The sequence below is a fragment of the Bison bison genome, unplaced genomic scaffold (genome assembly GCF_000754665.1).
Source record: "Bison bison bison isolate TAMUID 2011002044 unplaced genomic scaffold, Bison_UMD1.0 scf7180017864203, whole genome shotgun sequence".
In the NCBI taxonomy this organism is placed as follows: domain Eukaryota; kingdom Metazoa; phylum Chordata; class Mammalia; order Artiodactyla; family Bovidae; genus Bison; species Bison bison.
Window position 1 is genome coordinate 4,085,968 of NW_011494775.1, and position 18,415 is coordinate 4,104,382.

Here is an 18,415-nt window from a genome sequence, read left to right on the forward strand (position 1 = left end):
CAGTCGTGTCTGACTCGTAGTGACCCCATGGACTGCAGCCTACCAGGCTCCTCCGTCCATGGGATTTTCTAGGCAAGAGTACTGGAGTGGGGTGCCATTGCCTTCTCCATACTAGCATGTGAGATGAGTGCAATTGTGCGGTAGTTTGAGTATTCTTTGGCATTGCCTTTCTTTGGAATTGGAATGAAAACTGACCTTGTCCAGTCCTGTGGCCACTGCTGAGTTTTCCAAATTTGCTGGCATATTGAGTGCAGCATTTTCACAGCATCATCTTTCAGGATTTGAAATAGCTCAACTAGAATTCCATCACCTCTACTAGCTTTGTTCGTAGTGATGCTTTTTAAGGCCCACTTGACTTCACATTCCAGAAATGAAGATTATATACAAAACCATAAATCCAGCAAGAGGACAGGTTAGGTAAGTAATGCTGAATCTATTAAACGGCCTATACTATAGCCATGGCTAGGAACAGTATTACCAACAGTGAAATATTTATCACTGTTAATCAAAAGAAGGGAGAAAAAGATGCTATATAATCGCCACAAGTATGGGAAACATAAGAGAAAGACTGGAGTGTTATGCATATGATGGTTGCCTGGGCCATAGCATCAAGGCAGGACAGGGTTCCAGCCCACATAGAGGCTCTGGAGAATGCTTAAGTTTGAAGCTGGGTTCCACCACTGGAAGTATATAATGAACAGCAAGTTATTTAGGGCTTCACTTACTCATTTTCCAGTGGAGTCAACCTCAGAGGGCCACTGTACAGGATAAAGGAAATGGTGTAGGTCAAGCACTTAAAGCAATACGTGGCACACATGGTAATATTCAAACATTATTATAAGAGATGGAATAATTAGAGGGCTTTTTTTTCTTAAATATTGTAAATACAGATACACATATGAAAGTTCAAATCCTAGATTCATCAGCATACTATGTATATAACCTAGGTAAGTTATTAAGTGGAAAGTGAAAAAGTTGGCTTAAAGCTCAACATTCAGAAAACGAAGATCATGGCATCCGGTCCCATCACCTCATGGGAAATAGATGGGGAAACAGTGGAAACAGTGTCAGACTTTATTTTTCTGGGCTCCAAAATCACTGCAGATGGCGACCACAGCCATGAAATTAAAAGACGCTCACTCCTTGGACCAACCTAGATAGCATATTCAAAAGCAGAGACATTACTTTGCCAACAAAGGTTCGTCTAGTCAAGGCTATGGTTTTTCCTGTGGTCATGTATGGATGTGAGAGTTGGACTGTGAAGAAGGCTGAGCACCAAAGAATTGAGGCTTTTGAACTGTGGTGTTGGAGAAGACTCTTGAGAGTCCCTTGAACTGCAAGGAGATCCAACCAGTCCATTCTGAAGGAGATCAGCCCTGGGATTTCTTTGGAAGGAATGATGCTAAAGCTGAAACTCCAGTACTTTGGCCATCTCATGTGAAGAGTTGACTCATTGGAAAAGACTGATGGTTGGAGGGATTGGGGGCAGGAGGAGAAGGGGACGACAGAGGATGAGATGGCTGGATGGCATCACTAACTCGATGGACGTGAGTCTGGGTGAACTCTGGGAGTTGGTGATGGATAGGGAGGCCTGGCGTGCTGCGATTCATGGGGTCGCAAAGAGTCGGACACGACTGAGCAACTGAACTGAACTGAACTGAAGTTATTTAACCTCAATATGCCAGTTTAGGCTCCTGTGTGAAATGGAAATAATAATGGTACTTTTCTGAGCTCTGGTCCCCTCCTGCCAGGGAATACCCCAGCCACAGCTGTCCATAGCATGACACATACATTGTAAACCCCTATCGAATGTTACACTATGGGAAGGAGGCTCATCTAAGGTTCTATTTTCACAGAACTTAGAATACCTTATGATCTAAACTATCTAAACTCTGGAAATGATCAGTATAATAGTAGTTTATTATTATGTAGTCAGCTGTCATGTCTGAATTTAAGGGATCTTTGAGAAACAGCCTTTCGAAAATTTCATGTAAATTACAGGTTGTCTCTTTTCTACATGTGTCCTAAACTAGACCATAATCAACTATGGGCAACAACAGTACTCAATATGTCTTTCAGCTTTCACTAAACCTAGCAGAAGGCCAAGAACATTTTAAGGCTCAGTTAATGCATGCTGATTAACATCTGCCTTACCCAGAAACAACTTCTTAAACCACTTCAGATCCTTTCAGTGAAATCAGAGGTCACAAATACCATAGTATCCGACTCTTTATTTTCCCATCAGCTGCTACTTGTAAGGTCACACCTATTGATCCTAACTATTCTTTCCATAGAAGAACATTTTCCTGCTTACTGATTCTGGAAGAGAAAAGACAAATGAACAGAAAATCAACTTCCTTAGATGTATACAAGAAATCAACAGTTTTCTAAATCTACAATCTGAAAGTCTTTTTTCTGCCTAAGTAAGCATACTGTCACTGTGTTCATGACTCCACCAGAATACATCTTCACATGTCAAACTGGATTAGTCCCTTAAAATGTTCAAGTAGTAAAAACAAGAATGGTGAATTCTACTGAATATGTTTGCATTTGCTTATTATAGGACTAGTTAAAACATCAGTTTATAATTTTTTTTACACATTCAACAGTTCAGCAAACACATGATTCTTTCAATCTGACTAAAGTTGTAAGTCAACACTTCACTGGAGAAAACACATGAAATGGCAGCATTAGTCTCTGAAATGAAGGATTGAGATTCTTCCCAACTGTCCTTTGAGTCTATCACTACTCCGCATGTTCCTGCTCTTGTCCCGGAATCAGCCACCGAATACTCTCAGTTCGAATGGTAGCATACATAATAAAACTGATTAAAAAGAATAAGGAAAATACAAGCAACCAGTCCACACTTTTTATCAGAGTGCTGGGAAGAGGGCCTATTTGGTCAGCTTGAGTTACCACCACATTTTTCTTGGCTTCTATACCTGAAAGAGAAATCAGTTTTGTTTCAAACGAGATAGAAAACATTCCCACTACAGATTTTTCTTAAGTATTCTGCATGGCATGCAAAATGATATGTGGTCTTAAACAGCACAGCTTGTAAACCTGGGATGGCTTCACTTGCCTGTCAGTGTAATTTGTAACTTGCCCTTCTCTCCACCACATCAAAGGAGCAGGAATCCATTCAGCTGTTCAAAGCTAAAACACTAGAATTTCAGTGAACTCACCAGAAAGGTCTATGTCGGTGCATTGTCTGAGGTGTCTTTTGTTCTCTTTCAAGACCAAAGTTCAACAACTTAGTAAAGCTATTCTCAGGAGTCTACAGAATGTTGTCACAGGGTGAGTAATGCTAAATTCAAAATGTTTTAAAATAATTTACTGAAGGAATTGTTAGAGCAACTAACCAACAGTGGGAGCAGTGATTACCAAAGTGATTACATAGATTTCACTTGTGTTCTAAGTTTTGTGAGAGCACTGAACAAATTGGCTCCCCTTCTCCATATCAGTCTAAACAACAAGCAGGGATCCTTTACAAGACTTGGAATAACTCAATACCTGGTAGGTAGTTACTCCCATAAAGTAATTCAGCTCTTTGTTCTTCTGTGTTAGATCTAAGTAATTACATACAGCTAAGAATATGTGGAAGGTATGTTATAATTTTTATTTACTTCCAATGAATATATTTCAGGAAAAAGTGGGTGCTCATAACTGAGGCATTAAAGCTTTTGAGGAATGAACTTTTCCAATGAAGGAAATTTCATCAGTATTCAGTGCTCAGACTTCTAAAGGATAAAAACAAGGGCCTGTGTTTCAGCAAATATTAAGGAATTAAAATAGCATCAACAATGGCCACCCACTCCAGTATTCTTGCCTGGAAAATCCCATGGATGGAGGAGCCTGGTGGGCTGCAGTCCATGGGGTCGCAAAGAGTCGGACACGACTGAGCGACTTCACTTTCACTTTTCTCTTTCACGCATTGGAGGAGGAAATGGCAACCCACTCCAGTGTTCTTGCCTGGAGAATCCCAGGGACCGGGGAGGCTGGTGGGCTACCATCTATGGGGTTGCACAGAGTCAGACACGACTGAAGTGACTTAGCACACATAAATTAATAGATAGAACTCCATACAACAACAAAAATGAAAAAAGCACAACCATGCACAACAATGCAGATGAATCCCACAGACGTAATGGTGAGTAAAACCAGTCAGACATATAAGAATCCATACTGTATGTCTGCATTATGAAGATCAAAAACAAGGAATGCTATACTGTGATAGTAGGAGTGAAGACGGTGCTTATCCTTGGGGGGAACAGGAGTGATAGTGCAGAAAGGGGGCTGGTAAGGTTCTCTTTCTGAATCTGAGCACTGGTTACTCAAGGTGTTCGCTTTGTTTTGAAAATTCATCAGGAGTCACAGGCACTAGTGACTGCTGCTGCTGCTGCTAAGTCACCTCAGTCGTGTCTGACTCTGTGTGACCCCATAGACGGCAGCCACCAGGCTCCCCCATCCCTGGGATTCTCCAGGCAAGAACATTGGAGTGGGTTGCCATTTCCTTCTCCAACGCAGGAAAGTGAAAAGTGAAAGTGAAGTCGCTCAGTCGTGTCCGACTCTGAGCAACCCCGTGGACTGCAGCCTACCAGGCTCCTCCATCCATGGGATTTTCCAGGCAAGAGTATGGGAGTGGGGCGCCATTGCCTTCTCCAACTGATGCATATTTCTGTGTAAATATTACGCTTGAATGAATAATGTATATAGAAATGTATCTATAGGTGTATGGCATGTGAATGTTATCTCAATAAAGCTGTTACATTTTTTCAAAGCTATCTATAATCATATGGTTTTTCCTGTGGTCATGTATGGATGTGAGAGTTGGATTGTGAAGAAGGCTGATCACCGAAGAATTGAGGCTTTTGAACTGTGGTGTTAGAGAAGACTCTTGAGAGTCCCTTGGACTGCAAGGAGATCCAACCAGTCCATTCTGAAGGAGATCAGCCCTGAGATTTCTTTGGAAGGAATGATGCTAAAGCTGAAACTCCAGTACTTTGGCCACCTCATGTGAAGAGTTGACTCATTGGAAAAGACTCTGATGCTGGGAGGGATTGGGGGCAGGAGGAGAAGGGGATGACAGAGGATGAGATGGCTGGATGGTGTCACTGACTCGATGGACATGAGTCTGAGTGAACTCCGGGAGTTGGTGATGGACAGGGAGGCCTGGCGTGCTGCGATTAATGGGGTCACAGAGTTGGACACGACTGAGCGACTGAACTGAACTGAACTGAGTATTACTTAATCATGTTAAGCTTGCCACTGATTGACAGACATTTAACAGGACCACAACATTTCATCAGAAAAAAAGTTTTACATCCCAAAGCCAATCTTGAACCCTTCACTTAAGGGTAATAGCTGATCAAAAGTCACAGAAGGCATATTCCTCCAGCAATAAAATGTCGTCTTCTACAGCATATTATTTCTACATACCTGTCTGGTTAAAAATGAAGATTTTCAGCGTTTCCAATGTTCGGTCTGTATGATTAAATCTAGCCATTGGTTTAGCCCCTTGAAACAACAAGATGTTAGGAACAGCCACGGTGCCAAACCTTGTAGAAAGGCTACAAGAGAGAAAACCTGAATTAATTGTGGGCTTCCCCACACAATTACGATATCAGAACGGATGGAAAGACATGAGAAAGGACCAGTTTCCTGTGACCTGTGGAGGCTTCTGACACTGAAATAATAGGCTGTGGCTGTTTCTGACTGCCTTCGTCATGGGTCATGGTTGGGGGTATTCCCGTTCTGCTCTCTGACTTGCTTTCTATTACAACGTGGAGCTGCTCCTGACACAATTATTCTACTACTTTTGTTCCTAAGAGCCAAAACAGATCAGACCAGAAAATTCTAACGCATGGACAAAGCACGCTGTGTCAGTTTACTTGACAGAAGAAACTTCAAACTCTCCAGAATGCTCATTTCTATCCCTCATAAAAGGTTCAACTTATGGATAACCAGTTAGGTTGGTGAGTCGGTACAAAGGAATTTACAATCTAACAAACACACCAGGAAGCTCACAATTAAGGCTGGACAATTCGGAAGTAACATGACCTGAGCAGAACTGTTTCAGCTTTTACAGAATACTGAGCAGTGGTATAAGTCAAAATGCTCTGGGTTCAAGCCTGAGTTCTAACACTGAATCAGCTGTGTGACCTTTGGGCAGATTATTTAACCTTTCTAAGCCTCAGTTACCCCCACTAATAAAATGGTAATATTGGATAATCAGGATTTTTTTTCTTTTGCAAATATGCTGTAACATAAATATTAACGTATGAGGCAAATACATGTCCCACAATACAATAAGACAGAGTATCCTGTATTCTCCATAACTTGAGGCACCATACCAGGCACTGAGAAGGCAGAAATGAAGAAGCAACCAAAGGGATGATAAAAGCCCGCAGGGAACTGAGGATAGCGTGGAGGCTGGTGTCAGATCCATAAGCAAAGAGTGCTAAGCAGGTGCTGGGAGCTAGCCCTGCTGACTAGGGGGCCAGTGCAGGGCCTGGTCAAAGCTGGACAGTGACTTCAAATGTCCTTCCAGTCAGTCTGTAACCTTGGGCCAGGCCACTGAGATCTTTCCCTGAAGCCTTTGTGGGAAATACTAATTTGTGGGGCAGTTTCTTTCTTCATAAACAATTTCAGGTAAACATTATCCACACTGAAGTCAGGGCCTCATTTTCATCACCAACTTGACCATCTTCCAAACTTCCCAAATTTATTCACACACAACCGCTATGTGACCTAAGAAGTAGCATCTGACTTACAGCAGGAGAGGAGGACATGGTTTATTACCTCAGACACAGTCACAGGGAAAATATTTAACATCTTTGTAAGTTAAGTTCTTTGTAACTTATTTTACTGAACATTCAGAAAAGACAAAACCCCACTGAACACTGTGAAAGACTACAAAACACAGGCAAATGTATATCAAAGTCCTAAAATAATTCATCAAATTTATTGAATGTCTACCAAGAACATGCATTCAAGAATAAATGTAAGCAAAAAGAAAGAAGGAAGGACGCCAAGAAGGAAAGAAAAGAATTAAAAAAAAAAAAAAAGGACTTCTCTGGTGGTACAGACGATTAGAATCTGTCTGCCAATGCAGGGGACACAGGTTCGATCCCTGGTCTGGGAGGATACCACAGCCGGTAGCAATAAAGCCCATGCGCCACAACTACTGAGCCCGAGTACCGCAACTACTGAAGCCCGGGCGCCTCGAGCCAATGCTCCGAAATAAGAGAAACCATTGCAATGAGAAGCCCACACGTGGCAACAAAAAGTAGTCCAAGCTCACCACAACTAGAGAAGGCTCACCACAACTAGAGAAAGCCCACGCACAGCAACAAAGACTCAGCGCAACCACAATAAATAAGAAGAATAAAAAAGAAAGAAAGAAATCCTTAGCAGACATAAAACAGGGGTGCCAAGAGTTAGGCTGCTAGGTTGGGGACCTACGCTGCAGGTGAAAGTCACACAGGAAGAACATACTTAGGATACTAATTTTGCTAATTCAATCTGGCCAGGACCCTAACACATCCTCTGCCCCCTCCCCTGCCATCAGGCAGGGCCATCTTTAAATTCCACCAGGGGAAGAACTGTCTTTCTTCTTAAGGAGCCTCCAGAAAGCCTCCCTCAGGAATGTGCCAATCCTCACTGCTCACACTGTCTTTCCTTCCCTCAATTCCATTTCAAAGCTCAAGTTCAAGCCGGCCTCCTCTGCTCCTAACTTAACTGATTACGACCCCCGAGTAACTATAACCATCATCCAATGGGATGAGACATAAACCCCACTGAGGGAAGATACTAGGGGAAGATACCTGCTGTGCTGAGAGGCATCCAGTGCCAAAAAGTGAAGAGCTGGAAACGCCCGGGGCAGAGAATTAAAATGAGGGGCCAAACTGGCAGAAAATCGGCACCAAGGGGTGTAAAACAGGACTAGAGTGCAGTCACTACCATTTGGGTTGAGAAAATCCATAAGGTCCTGTGGCAAAAAAAAACAGAAAGTGTTACAGTCAGCAGTAAAGGATGGGTACTTCTTCTGGAAGGATACTCAAGGGCAGGAAGCACCACTGAGACCAGGGAGAGGAGGTGGGGGCGGAGACAGCAGGGAGACAGCACTGTAGCACCTGGAGAACCTTCTGGGGTGGACCCATATGGATCCACGGACCAGCAGAAAAGCAGCATCAAATGACGCATCACCAACTTTCCTCCAAGGTTTTCCTTTTTTTTTTATATTAATAAAGGTAGTAATTCATATACAATGTTGTGTTAATTTCTGCTGTACAGCAAAGTGATTCAGTTATACATACATATATTCTTTTTCATATTCTTTTCCATTGTGGTTTATCACAGGATATTGAACATAACTCCCTATGCTCCCTACGTAGGACCTTGTTGTTTATCCATCTTCTATGTAATAGTCTGTCCACCCTGTTATCTGTTAATCCCACATTCCCAGTCCATTCCTTCCCACTGCCTCCCCTTGGCACCACAGGTGTGTTCTCTGTCTGTGAGCCTGTTTCTGTTTTGTAGACAGGTTCATTTGTGTTGTGTTTTAGATTCCATTTTTAAGTGATATCATATGGTATTTGTCTTTGTCCTTCACTTAGTATGATAATCTCTAGTTCCATCCACGTTGCTGCGAATGACATTATTTTTCTCCTTTTTATGACTGATTAATATTCCAGTGTGTGTGTGTGTGTGTGTGTGTGTGCGCGCGCGCACGCGTGCGCATACCACACCTTCTTTATCTACTCACCTGTCAATGGACATTTCAGCTGTTTCCGCATCTTGGCTATTGTGAATAGTGCTGCTATAAACACAAAGGTGCACGTCTCTTTTGTTTGTTTTTGGTCACACAATGTGGCACGTGGGATCTTAGTTCCCCAACCAGGGATCAAATACACACCCCCTGCTGTGGAAGCACAAAGTCTTACCACTGGACTGCCAGGGAAGGCCAGCATATGTCTTTCTGAGTTGTGGTTCTGTCTGAATATATGCCCAGGAGTGGGACTGCTGGATCATATGGCAACTCTAATTTTAATCTGATGAGGAACCTCCATACTGTTTTCTAGAGCAGCTGCACCAACTTACATTCCCACTAACAGTGGAGGAGGGTTCCTCCTCTAAGCTTTCTTAATATTACTATAGAGCAATTTTAATATTTTTCATAATTCTTAATTATACACTAAGTACTCACAGGGTACAAGCTAATGTCCCAACCTTAGAACTGTGCATCTCACACAATCTAACAGAATCATTAAAGCACTGTGGTCTCAGGCCCAAGCTATAATCTCAGCAGTCAGCTCCATGTATTTGGCCAGAGGTTAGTTCAGTTTGAGGGTGCATCATCCCTGCCACCACGCTAACTCTGACCACTCAAAGTGCTTTCTCCTGTTTATGTATGGAACAGTCCGAGACAGTCCACACAGCTGAGGCACAGCATTCACCACGCACCACGCACCACGCAGGGGTGTGACACCTGCCTTGGAGGGGTGCTCAACGTACTGTACGCACCCTAATTTAAAATAAGCAATTGTATGGAACTTCCCTGGTGGTCCAGTGGCTAAGACTCTGTGGTCGCAAGGCAGGGGACACAGGTTCGACTCCAGGTCAGGGAACTAGATCCCACACGCCGAAACTAAAAGTTCACATGCTGCAACTGACGATCCTGCAACGAGGACTGAAGGCCCCTCGTGCTGCAACCAATGCGCAGTGCAGCCAAATAAATAACTATTTTTAAAATAATAATAAAATAAGCAACCACAGTTCTCACAGCTAGGATTCTTTTCTTATATAAGCAGCCTGAATCCATTCTGCTCTCTGGCTTTAACAATCTTACAGAAAACATTAGTCAGAATCCTGGCATTCTCTTTAGAATCACCATTTATCCAACTAGCTGGAAAGCATGGCTGCCCTGGACGAATGTGTCAGCTCCCAGTCCGGAGTAAACACTAGGTTCATACTCTCTGGAGGGAAAAAAAAACTTTCCATCAATATAACAAACTTCTCAGGGACACGACTGGTCCAAACAATGCTAAATTACAATTCTAGTAATTCAGATATATCATTTTTATGTCTCCATAACAAGTACCTCACTGAGAAGGAAAGTGCTATGATTCTGATACCAAGCACCTCCCCGTCCACTGGGATTTTTATCATGAGGCTTGGCAGTGAGATTACCCCAAGGATGACTAGGTTTAGGCCACCTAAAAAGCACAGTCAACACTAGTCATATCTCCTCCTTTCCCTACATACATCCTAAAAGTCAGGTGAATTTTCACCAGTGCAGCCACTAAATGCTATCCCACTGGCAACATGGTGAAGATTATGACTCTGCATGTGAAAGATGACAGAGGATTAAATCATAAAATCAATGTGCAGAAAAGGAGAAAAGTACTAAATAATTTTTTCCTACCTGTGACATATTTAAAATTTTCAGAGTGAAATTTTCTAATCCTGTCACATTTCTCTCCTCACAGTTGACCTTCGGGGATTTCAGACTTTCGGTGGTGTTGGCGTCCTCAGTTGGGGTGGGGTCGGATTCTGCCACGTCAGGCTCACTGTAGTACTCCTCTTCTCGCTCCGAGAATCTTGCTCCAGCTCTGTCCAGGGAGAAGAGGCTCTCCCGGAGGTTGCACCTCGAGCCCTCCTCCCCTCCGGCCCCGCAGGTGCCGCTGCTGGACTCTGGGCTCAGCTTGTCCTCGGCTCCCCCGGGAATGACCGACAACATCACCATGTGGTTGCCGTCAGCATCCAGCCCCAGCACCGCCTCCGTCTCTTCTGCAGACGGGTCCTGGCCCACTGGGTCAGGGGAAGGCACCTCCTCATTCATGTACACAGCCCCCACCTGGAATGGGTAAGCAGGCTGCTCCTCTGACCATAAGTGACTTCTTTTCTCTGCAACTAAAACATGCCAGCATGTTCTCAGGCATATTTGACTTCAAAATAAATGAATCCCAAAGAATCACAGTTCTCAAATATGAAAAATTTCCCCTCCAGAGTAAAAAGTTACATTCCCGTTAAACCATTAGAGAGCCACCCATCATTCTCCAGGTCATGAAGAAGATCACAAGGGGGTACTAGATTAATGAATGCCCAGAAGTGGACAAGCGCACAGCTTCACATGAAACCTGCAGCTTGCCATGTGGACTACAAGCAAAAACATTCCACTTCAGACATCCAGTTAGGAAAATACAATACAAACACTTTAACAATTTAATTTGTTTGATGAGACTATCCAAGAAAATAATGATGGTTTTATGGAAGATTCTCCAGTGGTCATGTACAGGTGTGAGAGTTGGACTGTAAGAAGGCAGAATGCCAAGAATTGATGCCTTTAATTGTGGTGCTGGAGAAGACTCCTGAAAGTCCCTTGGACAGGAAGGAGATCAAACCAGTCAGTCTTAAGGGAGATCAACCCTGAATATTCACTGGAAAGACTGATGCTAAAGCTGAAGCTCCAGTATTCTGATCATCTGATGCACACAGATGACTCATTGGAAAAGTCCCTGATGCTGGGAAAGATTGAGGGCATAAGGAGAACAGGGTATCAGAGGATGAGATGGCCGGACGGCATCACGGATGCAATGGACGTGAACTTCAGCAAACTCCAGGAGGTAGTGAGGGACAGGGAGGCCTCACGTGCTGCAGTCCATGGGGTCGCAAAGAGTCAGACACAGCTGGGCAACTGAACAATGTAGAAGATTCTACTGTGGCAAAGCATCTTTGCATCCATTATATCAGCTCTGAGAGATGGATGGGATGAAGGTTACCAAGTCAACTTAATAGATGACTGAGCTGAAGTACAGAGGTTCAGCGTGATGCGCAATGGCACAAAGCAGTAAGCAACAGGAGCGAAGTCTTGCGACTGCTGCTCCAGAGCGGGCCTTACCCTCCTGCAAGATACCTCAGAGGGCTGCCAGGCCACACTGCCTGAGGAACACCACTACAGCTAGCAGCAGCTCTTCCTGGGGTGGCCTCCACCACTGGCCTCTGCTTTCCTGCCTGCTGCCCTTGGGCTACAGCCCACAGGAGTGCTTAAAGATGTGCCCAGCAGAGCTGGCACAGCAGCCAGAAGAGGAGGCTTTCCTCTCACTCTGGAGCCACTAGATGGGGCTTGAGCCAAAGGTTTGGGTAAGTGAGGAGTCCAAGGCAGTCTCATACATCCATACAGCAAGCTCCACTCACCTCTGTAATAATGACTCCTGCCCTGCACCTCTCATGACCTCAAAAACAGCCACCAGACTCTGGGTAAGGAATGAGTGCAGCTGCACCCGAACGAGTCCACCATATGGCTGGGGAGCCAGCAGCTGTGGAAGGAGTCCAGCATGCAAAACAGCATGTCTACCAGAGTGTGAATGACCAACTGGCTTCAAAGCTGGGGAGGGGTCTGGGAGCTTCCTAAGGTATGCATGCTTGTATAATGTCTCAAAGAACATTTCCACAGATGTCTGCAGACTCATTCGGCAATTCAAAAACACTCTCCGGGAATTCATTTCAGGCTAAGTAGAAAAACAGAAACCAGATTTACTCTCCCTCCCAAAACAACCCCCAAAACAGCCAAATATGTGCAACAACAAGCTTCAGGAGACTGAGACAGGGAAGGACAGTGATCCCTGAAAACACAGGAAACAGATGAGAAGAACCCTACAACAGCTCCGGCTTACTGCCTGAGGGAGTTCCTGCCTTGACTCCCTCCTTGAGATGGAGGGTCCAGAAAGACTAAGAAAGCCAGAGTCTGCACAACAGAACCCTGGAGATGGGAGAGCTGCAGAAAGAGCCCTCTGGTCATCTGTGGAAGGGCCTCCTTGAGTGTATTGGTCAGCATATGCATATAAGTAAACTACCCAAAACCAGGGAAAGAACCACAAAAGGATTAGAGATAACAATTACCCAATACCCACAGAGAGCTGGGAATAGGACCCGTCCCCACCCACTACACTGGAAAACCTCCTAAGTCACAGAGCCCTGGGAAGAGTGCACAAAAGGGACTTGCTTTGGTGTGTGCATGTTGAGTTGTCAAGTTGTGGCCAACTCTTTTCGACCTCATGGACTGCAGTCCACCAGGTTCCTCTATCCATGGAATTTTCCAGGCAAGCATACTGGAGTGGTTGCCATTTCCTCCTTCAGGGGATCTTCCTGACCCAGGGATCGAACCCACATCTCCTGCACTGGCAGGAGGATTAGTAGGGCCCAATTAACCCTAAAGTAAATACAGCTCTGCTCTCATCTAGCAAACCTGAAAAGTGAGAATCAAACTGTGTTCAAATAACTGGATATTTGAACAAAGCTCAAGAATATTTATAAGAATACTAAAATACCTAGCATTCAACAAACTAAAAATTTACATCTGGCATCCAGTCGAAGATTACCAGGCGTGCAAAGAAGCAGGGAAATTCTCCTCATTATCCATAATGAGAATAATCAAACCTGACCCAGAACTTGCACGGTTGTCAGAATTATTAGACAAGGCTATTAAAACAGCAACAACTGCACTACATGTTTAAAAAGTAGATGCAGAGAACACAAGATAAAAAAAAAAAAAAACACAGATCAAAATGTAAGTCAAAACCACAATGAAATATCACCTCATACATGTTAGACTGGCTGTTATCAAAAAGACAAGAAATGACAAATGTTGACAAGGGTGTGGACAAAGGGGAGCCCTTATGCACTATCAACAGGAATGTAAATTGGTGTAGCCTCTATGGAAAACAGTATGGAGGTTCCTCAAAAAATAAAAAATAGAACTACCAGGTGATTCAGCAATTCCACTTCTGGGTATTTATCCAAAGAAAATAGAAACACTCACTCAAAAAGGTATATGCAGCCCATGTTCACTGCAGCATTATTTACAAAAGCCAAGACAGGAAAGCCATCAATGGATGAATGGATAAAGAAAATGTGATATATACATCATACATACTAACATTAATATGTTAATATCACATTAATAATATATTAATGTGATATTATATATGTGTGTATATATATCACATTATTCAGCCATTTAAAAAAAGGAAATCTTGCCATTTGCAATAACATGGATGGATCTCCTTGAGGGCATTATGCTAAGTAAAATAAATCAGAGAAAAACAAATACTGTATGATCTTTCTTATATGTGGTATCTATCAGTGTATAAGCATACACAATTCTTTCTGAAAACCTAGCTCTGAAAAAGAAAAGAAAGAGCAAGTAGTTGTTATGGGCAGGTAGGGGGCTAAGGCGGAGAAGGCAATGGCACCCCACTCCAGTACTCTTGCTTGGAGAATCCCAGGGACGGGGGAGCCTGGTGGGCTGCTGTCTATGGGGTTGTACAGAGTCGGACACGACTGAAGCGACTTAGCAGCAGCAGCAGGGGGCTAAGGGACAGGATTTGTTTTTTAGGACATACGATAAATTTAAGGACATAAAACTGATGGGAAAACAGGTAAGCAGGGAGAGATGACAGGTTAGATACAGCAGAGTACAGGGTTTGGGAAGCAAGGCAGGTCCTGACAGAAGTGGGTCAAGCGCTATTTTGACTATGACCTAGGGAAGGGGTTGGGTGCCTGGACAGGGAGTTCTGCCAAGATGGTGGGGATGGCAGTCTTTCTGTAGCCCTGGGTTGATAAATATGTACTGCATGTATAATCAGAAGTCAAACTCAACATGATTACTGGATTGTTCTTAAGATGAGAGCAGGAGATGAAGCCAGAGAGGCTAAAAGTCTGGAGAAGAACAAAAGGTGACAGACTGGGGAGCCAACCCCACTCTCAAATGCACCAGCTCTGTAGAGATCTGCTCTCCCGAACCTAACCAACATTCCAGGTCGCCTAGAGCACGTGAACTTCCTGATGTTCAAGCTGGTTTTAGAAAAGGCAGAGGAACCAGAGATCAAACTGCCAACATCCGCTGGATCATGGAAAAAGCAAGAGAGTTCCAGAAAAACATCTATTTCTACTTTTTGACTATGCCAAAGCCTTTGATTGTGTGGATCACAATAAACTGTGGAAAATCCTGAAAGAGATGGAAATACCAGACCACCTAACCTGCCTCTTGAGAAACCTGTATGTAGGTCAGGAGGCAACAATTAGAACTGGACATGGAACAACAGATTAGTTCCAAATAGGAAAAGGAGTATGTCAAGGCTGTATATTGTCACCCTGCTTATTTAACTTATATGCAGAGTACATCATGAGAAACGCTGGACTGGAAGAAGCACAAGCTGGAATCAAGATTGCCGGGAGAAATATCAATAACCTCAGATATGCAGATGACACCACCCTTATGGCAGAAAGTGAAGAGGAACTCAAAAGCTTGATGAAAGTGAAAGTGGAGAGTGAAAAAGTTGGCTTAAAGCTCAACATTCAGAAAACGAAGATCATGGCATCCGGTCCCACCACTTCATGGGAAATAGATGGGGAAACAGTGGAAACAGTGTCAGACTTTATTTTTCTGGGCTCCAAAATCACTACAGATGGTGACTGCAGCCATGAAATTAAAAGACGCTTACTCCTTGGAAGGAAAGTTATGACCAACCTAGATAGCATATTCAAAAGCAGAGACATTACTTTGCCACAAAGGTCCGTCTAGTCAAGGCTATGGTTTTTCCAGTGGTCATGTATAGATGTGAGAGTTGGACCGTGAAGAAAGCTGAGCGCCGAAGAATTGAGGCTTTTGAACTGTGGTGTTGGAGAAGACTCTTGAGAGTCCCCTGGACTGCAAGGAGATCCAACCAGTCCATTCTGAAGGAGATCAGCCCTGGGATTTCTTTGGAAGGAATGATGCTAAAGCTGAAAGTCCAGTACTTTGGCCACCTCATGTGAAGAGTTGACTCATTGGAAAAGACTCTGATGCTGGGAGGGATTGGGGGCAGGAGGAGAAGGGGACGACAGAGGATGAGATGGCTGGATGGCATCACTGACTTGATGGACGTGAGTCTGGGTGAACTCTGGGAGTTGGTAATGGACAGGGAGGCCTGGGGTGCTGTGATTCATGGGGTTGCAAAGAGTCGGACACGACTGAGTGACTGAACTGGACTGGACTGAACAGAAAACAAATGGAGAATGCCAATGTCCTGAAAGACTCTCCAGAGAAAAAAATCAGGGCACAAAATAGAATCTGGTGCTCTTGATCACCTTCATGTACAACTAGATAGATTTCCCTTATAGAAAATCAAAAGGAAGTCTGAGTGATGCAGAGAGTTAGAATTTTGAGTAAGAATAAGGGAAGACAGAAACTGTCATGGGACGTCTCTCCCCAAAGTCACCATCTGTTTTGGATTTGTTTTGAGTACTTTTTCTTTTCCTTTTCTCCTTTATGACCTTCAGGACATTGGAAATATCCAGTGAACTCTCCACCATCGATGTAACCCTATGGACTCTGCTGCTGTTGGCAGTATAGTTATACAATTTTTGTGATAGAGAAACAAGTTCTTTTGAATAAAAATAACAAATGATGCTCAAAACGTGCTAAGGATACTGCGTGGCATTTAATGACTGTTTTCATTACTTTTCATAACTCAGCAAGCCGGCTGCCTTGCCTCTTTCCAGGACACTGTTGCAAAAGGAAAGACCTGCATACTTCTGATGCATGCGCGCTAAGTCGCTTCAGTTGTGTCCTTCTCTTTGCGACCTCATGAACTGTAGCCCGTCAGGCTCCTCTGTCCATGGAATTCTCCAGGCAAGAATACTGGGGTAGATTGCCATTCCCTCCTCCAGGGTATCTTCCCCACCCAGGGATGAAAGCTGCATCTCTTCTGTCTCCTGCATTGGCAGGCATGTTCTTTAACACTAGCACCACCTGGGAAGCCCGCGTATTCCTGTTAAGTTCTGAATAACAAGCACGGTCAAAGGGTTTGGACTTTAACAGCTGTGAGGAGTGGGGAGAAAGAGCAATGAGAGTAAGTCCCACCCATGCCTCCAGGTGGCTGCCTTCCCCCACGCAGGAGGGCCTGAGAGCACGTTCTGGCAAGCAGCGGGTTACCCGGGGTGTCTGCTGTGTTGTTCCCATCTATCCTTCACACAGGCACCTGAGCAAGAACGACCTTCTTAAGAAAGTGGTCTGCAGGGTGCAAAGTGAATCGCGGGCTTTGCAGTGAGAGATACAGGCTCTGCCAATTACCAGAAGCACAAATGTAGGCAGAGATGCTCACCTCTCTGAGCTCAGCATCTTCATCAGTAAAACAGGGATACTCAGAACGTATCTCGGTGGGAAGACAAAAGGAGAAAATGATAGAAAGTACCATGCACAGTTCCTGGCTCCTACTAAGGGCACGGTTGTTGTCGATCAGTCTCTAAGTCGTGTCCGACTCTGCGACACGGTACAGGTCGGCTACTCGTTATGATTATCATTAATAATAAAGTGCTCAGCACATGCGGGTACGCCTCAGTAAGCGCTAATACACGGTCGGGGCATCCCGCCCCAGCGCCTCCCACCCCGGACCGCGAGCCGGGACCACCGGAGGAAAGAGGTCAGGACAACGTGGAGAGGGGCGCCAGGGAGAGGCGAGGCGCGCAGATCGGGGCCTTCGCGCAGATAAAAGAGCGTCGCCCAGGTAGACCGCCTTGCCGGTCATTTCACGCACAGCCTCCCGCGCCGCCGCTCACGGCCCCAGCCTGTACTCACTCTCCTCGGCGCGGGCAGGAGACCCCAGCACCCACAGCAGAACCTGCCACCAACCTAGGAGCCGCATTGTGCGGGGCGGGCACCGGCCCGTACACCCAGGCCGAAGGGCAACAGGCGCACAGCGACGCGACTCGCGCTCCCCGGCGGAGGAAGGCTGGGGGAGGAGAGGCCGGGAGCGCGGGCGCGGTCCCGCATCGCCATCTTGGCAGCTGGCAGCAGCCGAGGGCGCCATCTTGGAGTCGGGCGGCCGGCTCCGGCTCGGCTCTGGCTTGCGCCTTGGGGCTCCGGGCTGTTTTCCAAATTGCCTGACCCTGGTGCGGCCTGGCGCGCCCCTGCCCAGCACTTCCTTCTCGGGCCAGAAAGGCCCAGAAGCCTCCCGCTGGAGCGCTTATGGAGGTTCAGATCTCCAGGTATCCTTCCCAGGTTGCCAGATAAAACACAGGATGTCTATTTTTAAAAATTCACATAAACAACGAATGATTTTTTTCACTGTAAGAGACCGACCACTGATAGGCTGCCCTAGTTTTGCTATAGTAAATTTTCTAGTGGGTCCAGAAGGATCTGGGACAATGGACAACATGGGTGGAAGAGCCCACATTTGTAAACTAGATCACTACAGTCATCTTTTGGAATAACAACCTTACACCCAACAGTGTAGTAGCAAAGATTTTCTTTTTTTCTCCCGTAACCTTGGGCTTCCCTGGTGGCTCAGGGATAAAGAATCCACCTGCCAATGCAGGATACTCCAGTTCCATCCCTGATTCAGGGAGATCCCCTGGAGAAGGGAACGGCAAC

At 44.9% G+C, this 18,415-nt stretch overlaps 1 protein-coding gene across 1 annotated transcript; it reads right to left on the reverse strand.

Annotated features, from left to right (window-relative positions):
- Window positions 1-2,212: 2,212 nt before the first annotated feature.
- On the reverse strand, window positions 2,213-17,867 carry TXNDC15 (thioredoxin domain containing 15). The gene is made up of 5 exons (XM_010844495.1): window positions 17,621-17,867; window positions 10,427-10,914; window positions 7,827-7,990; window positions 5,440-5,570; window positions 2,213-2,942 (listed from the first exon to the last, which is right to left on the reverse strand). The coding sequence occupies exons 1-5, from the start codon at window positions 17,850-17,852 to the stop codon at window positions 2,746-2,748; spliced, it is 1,212 nt and encodes a 403-aa protein (XP_010842797.1). The 5' UTR covers window positions 17,853-17,867; the 3' UTR covers window positions 2,213-2,745.
- Window positions 17,868-18,415: the final 548 nt, after the last annotated feature.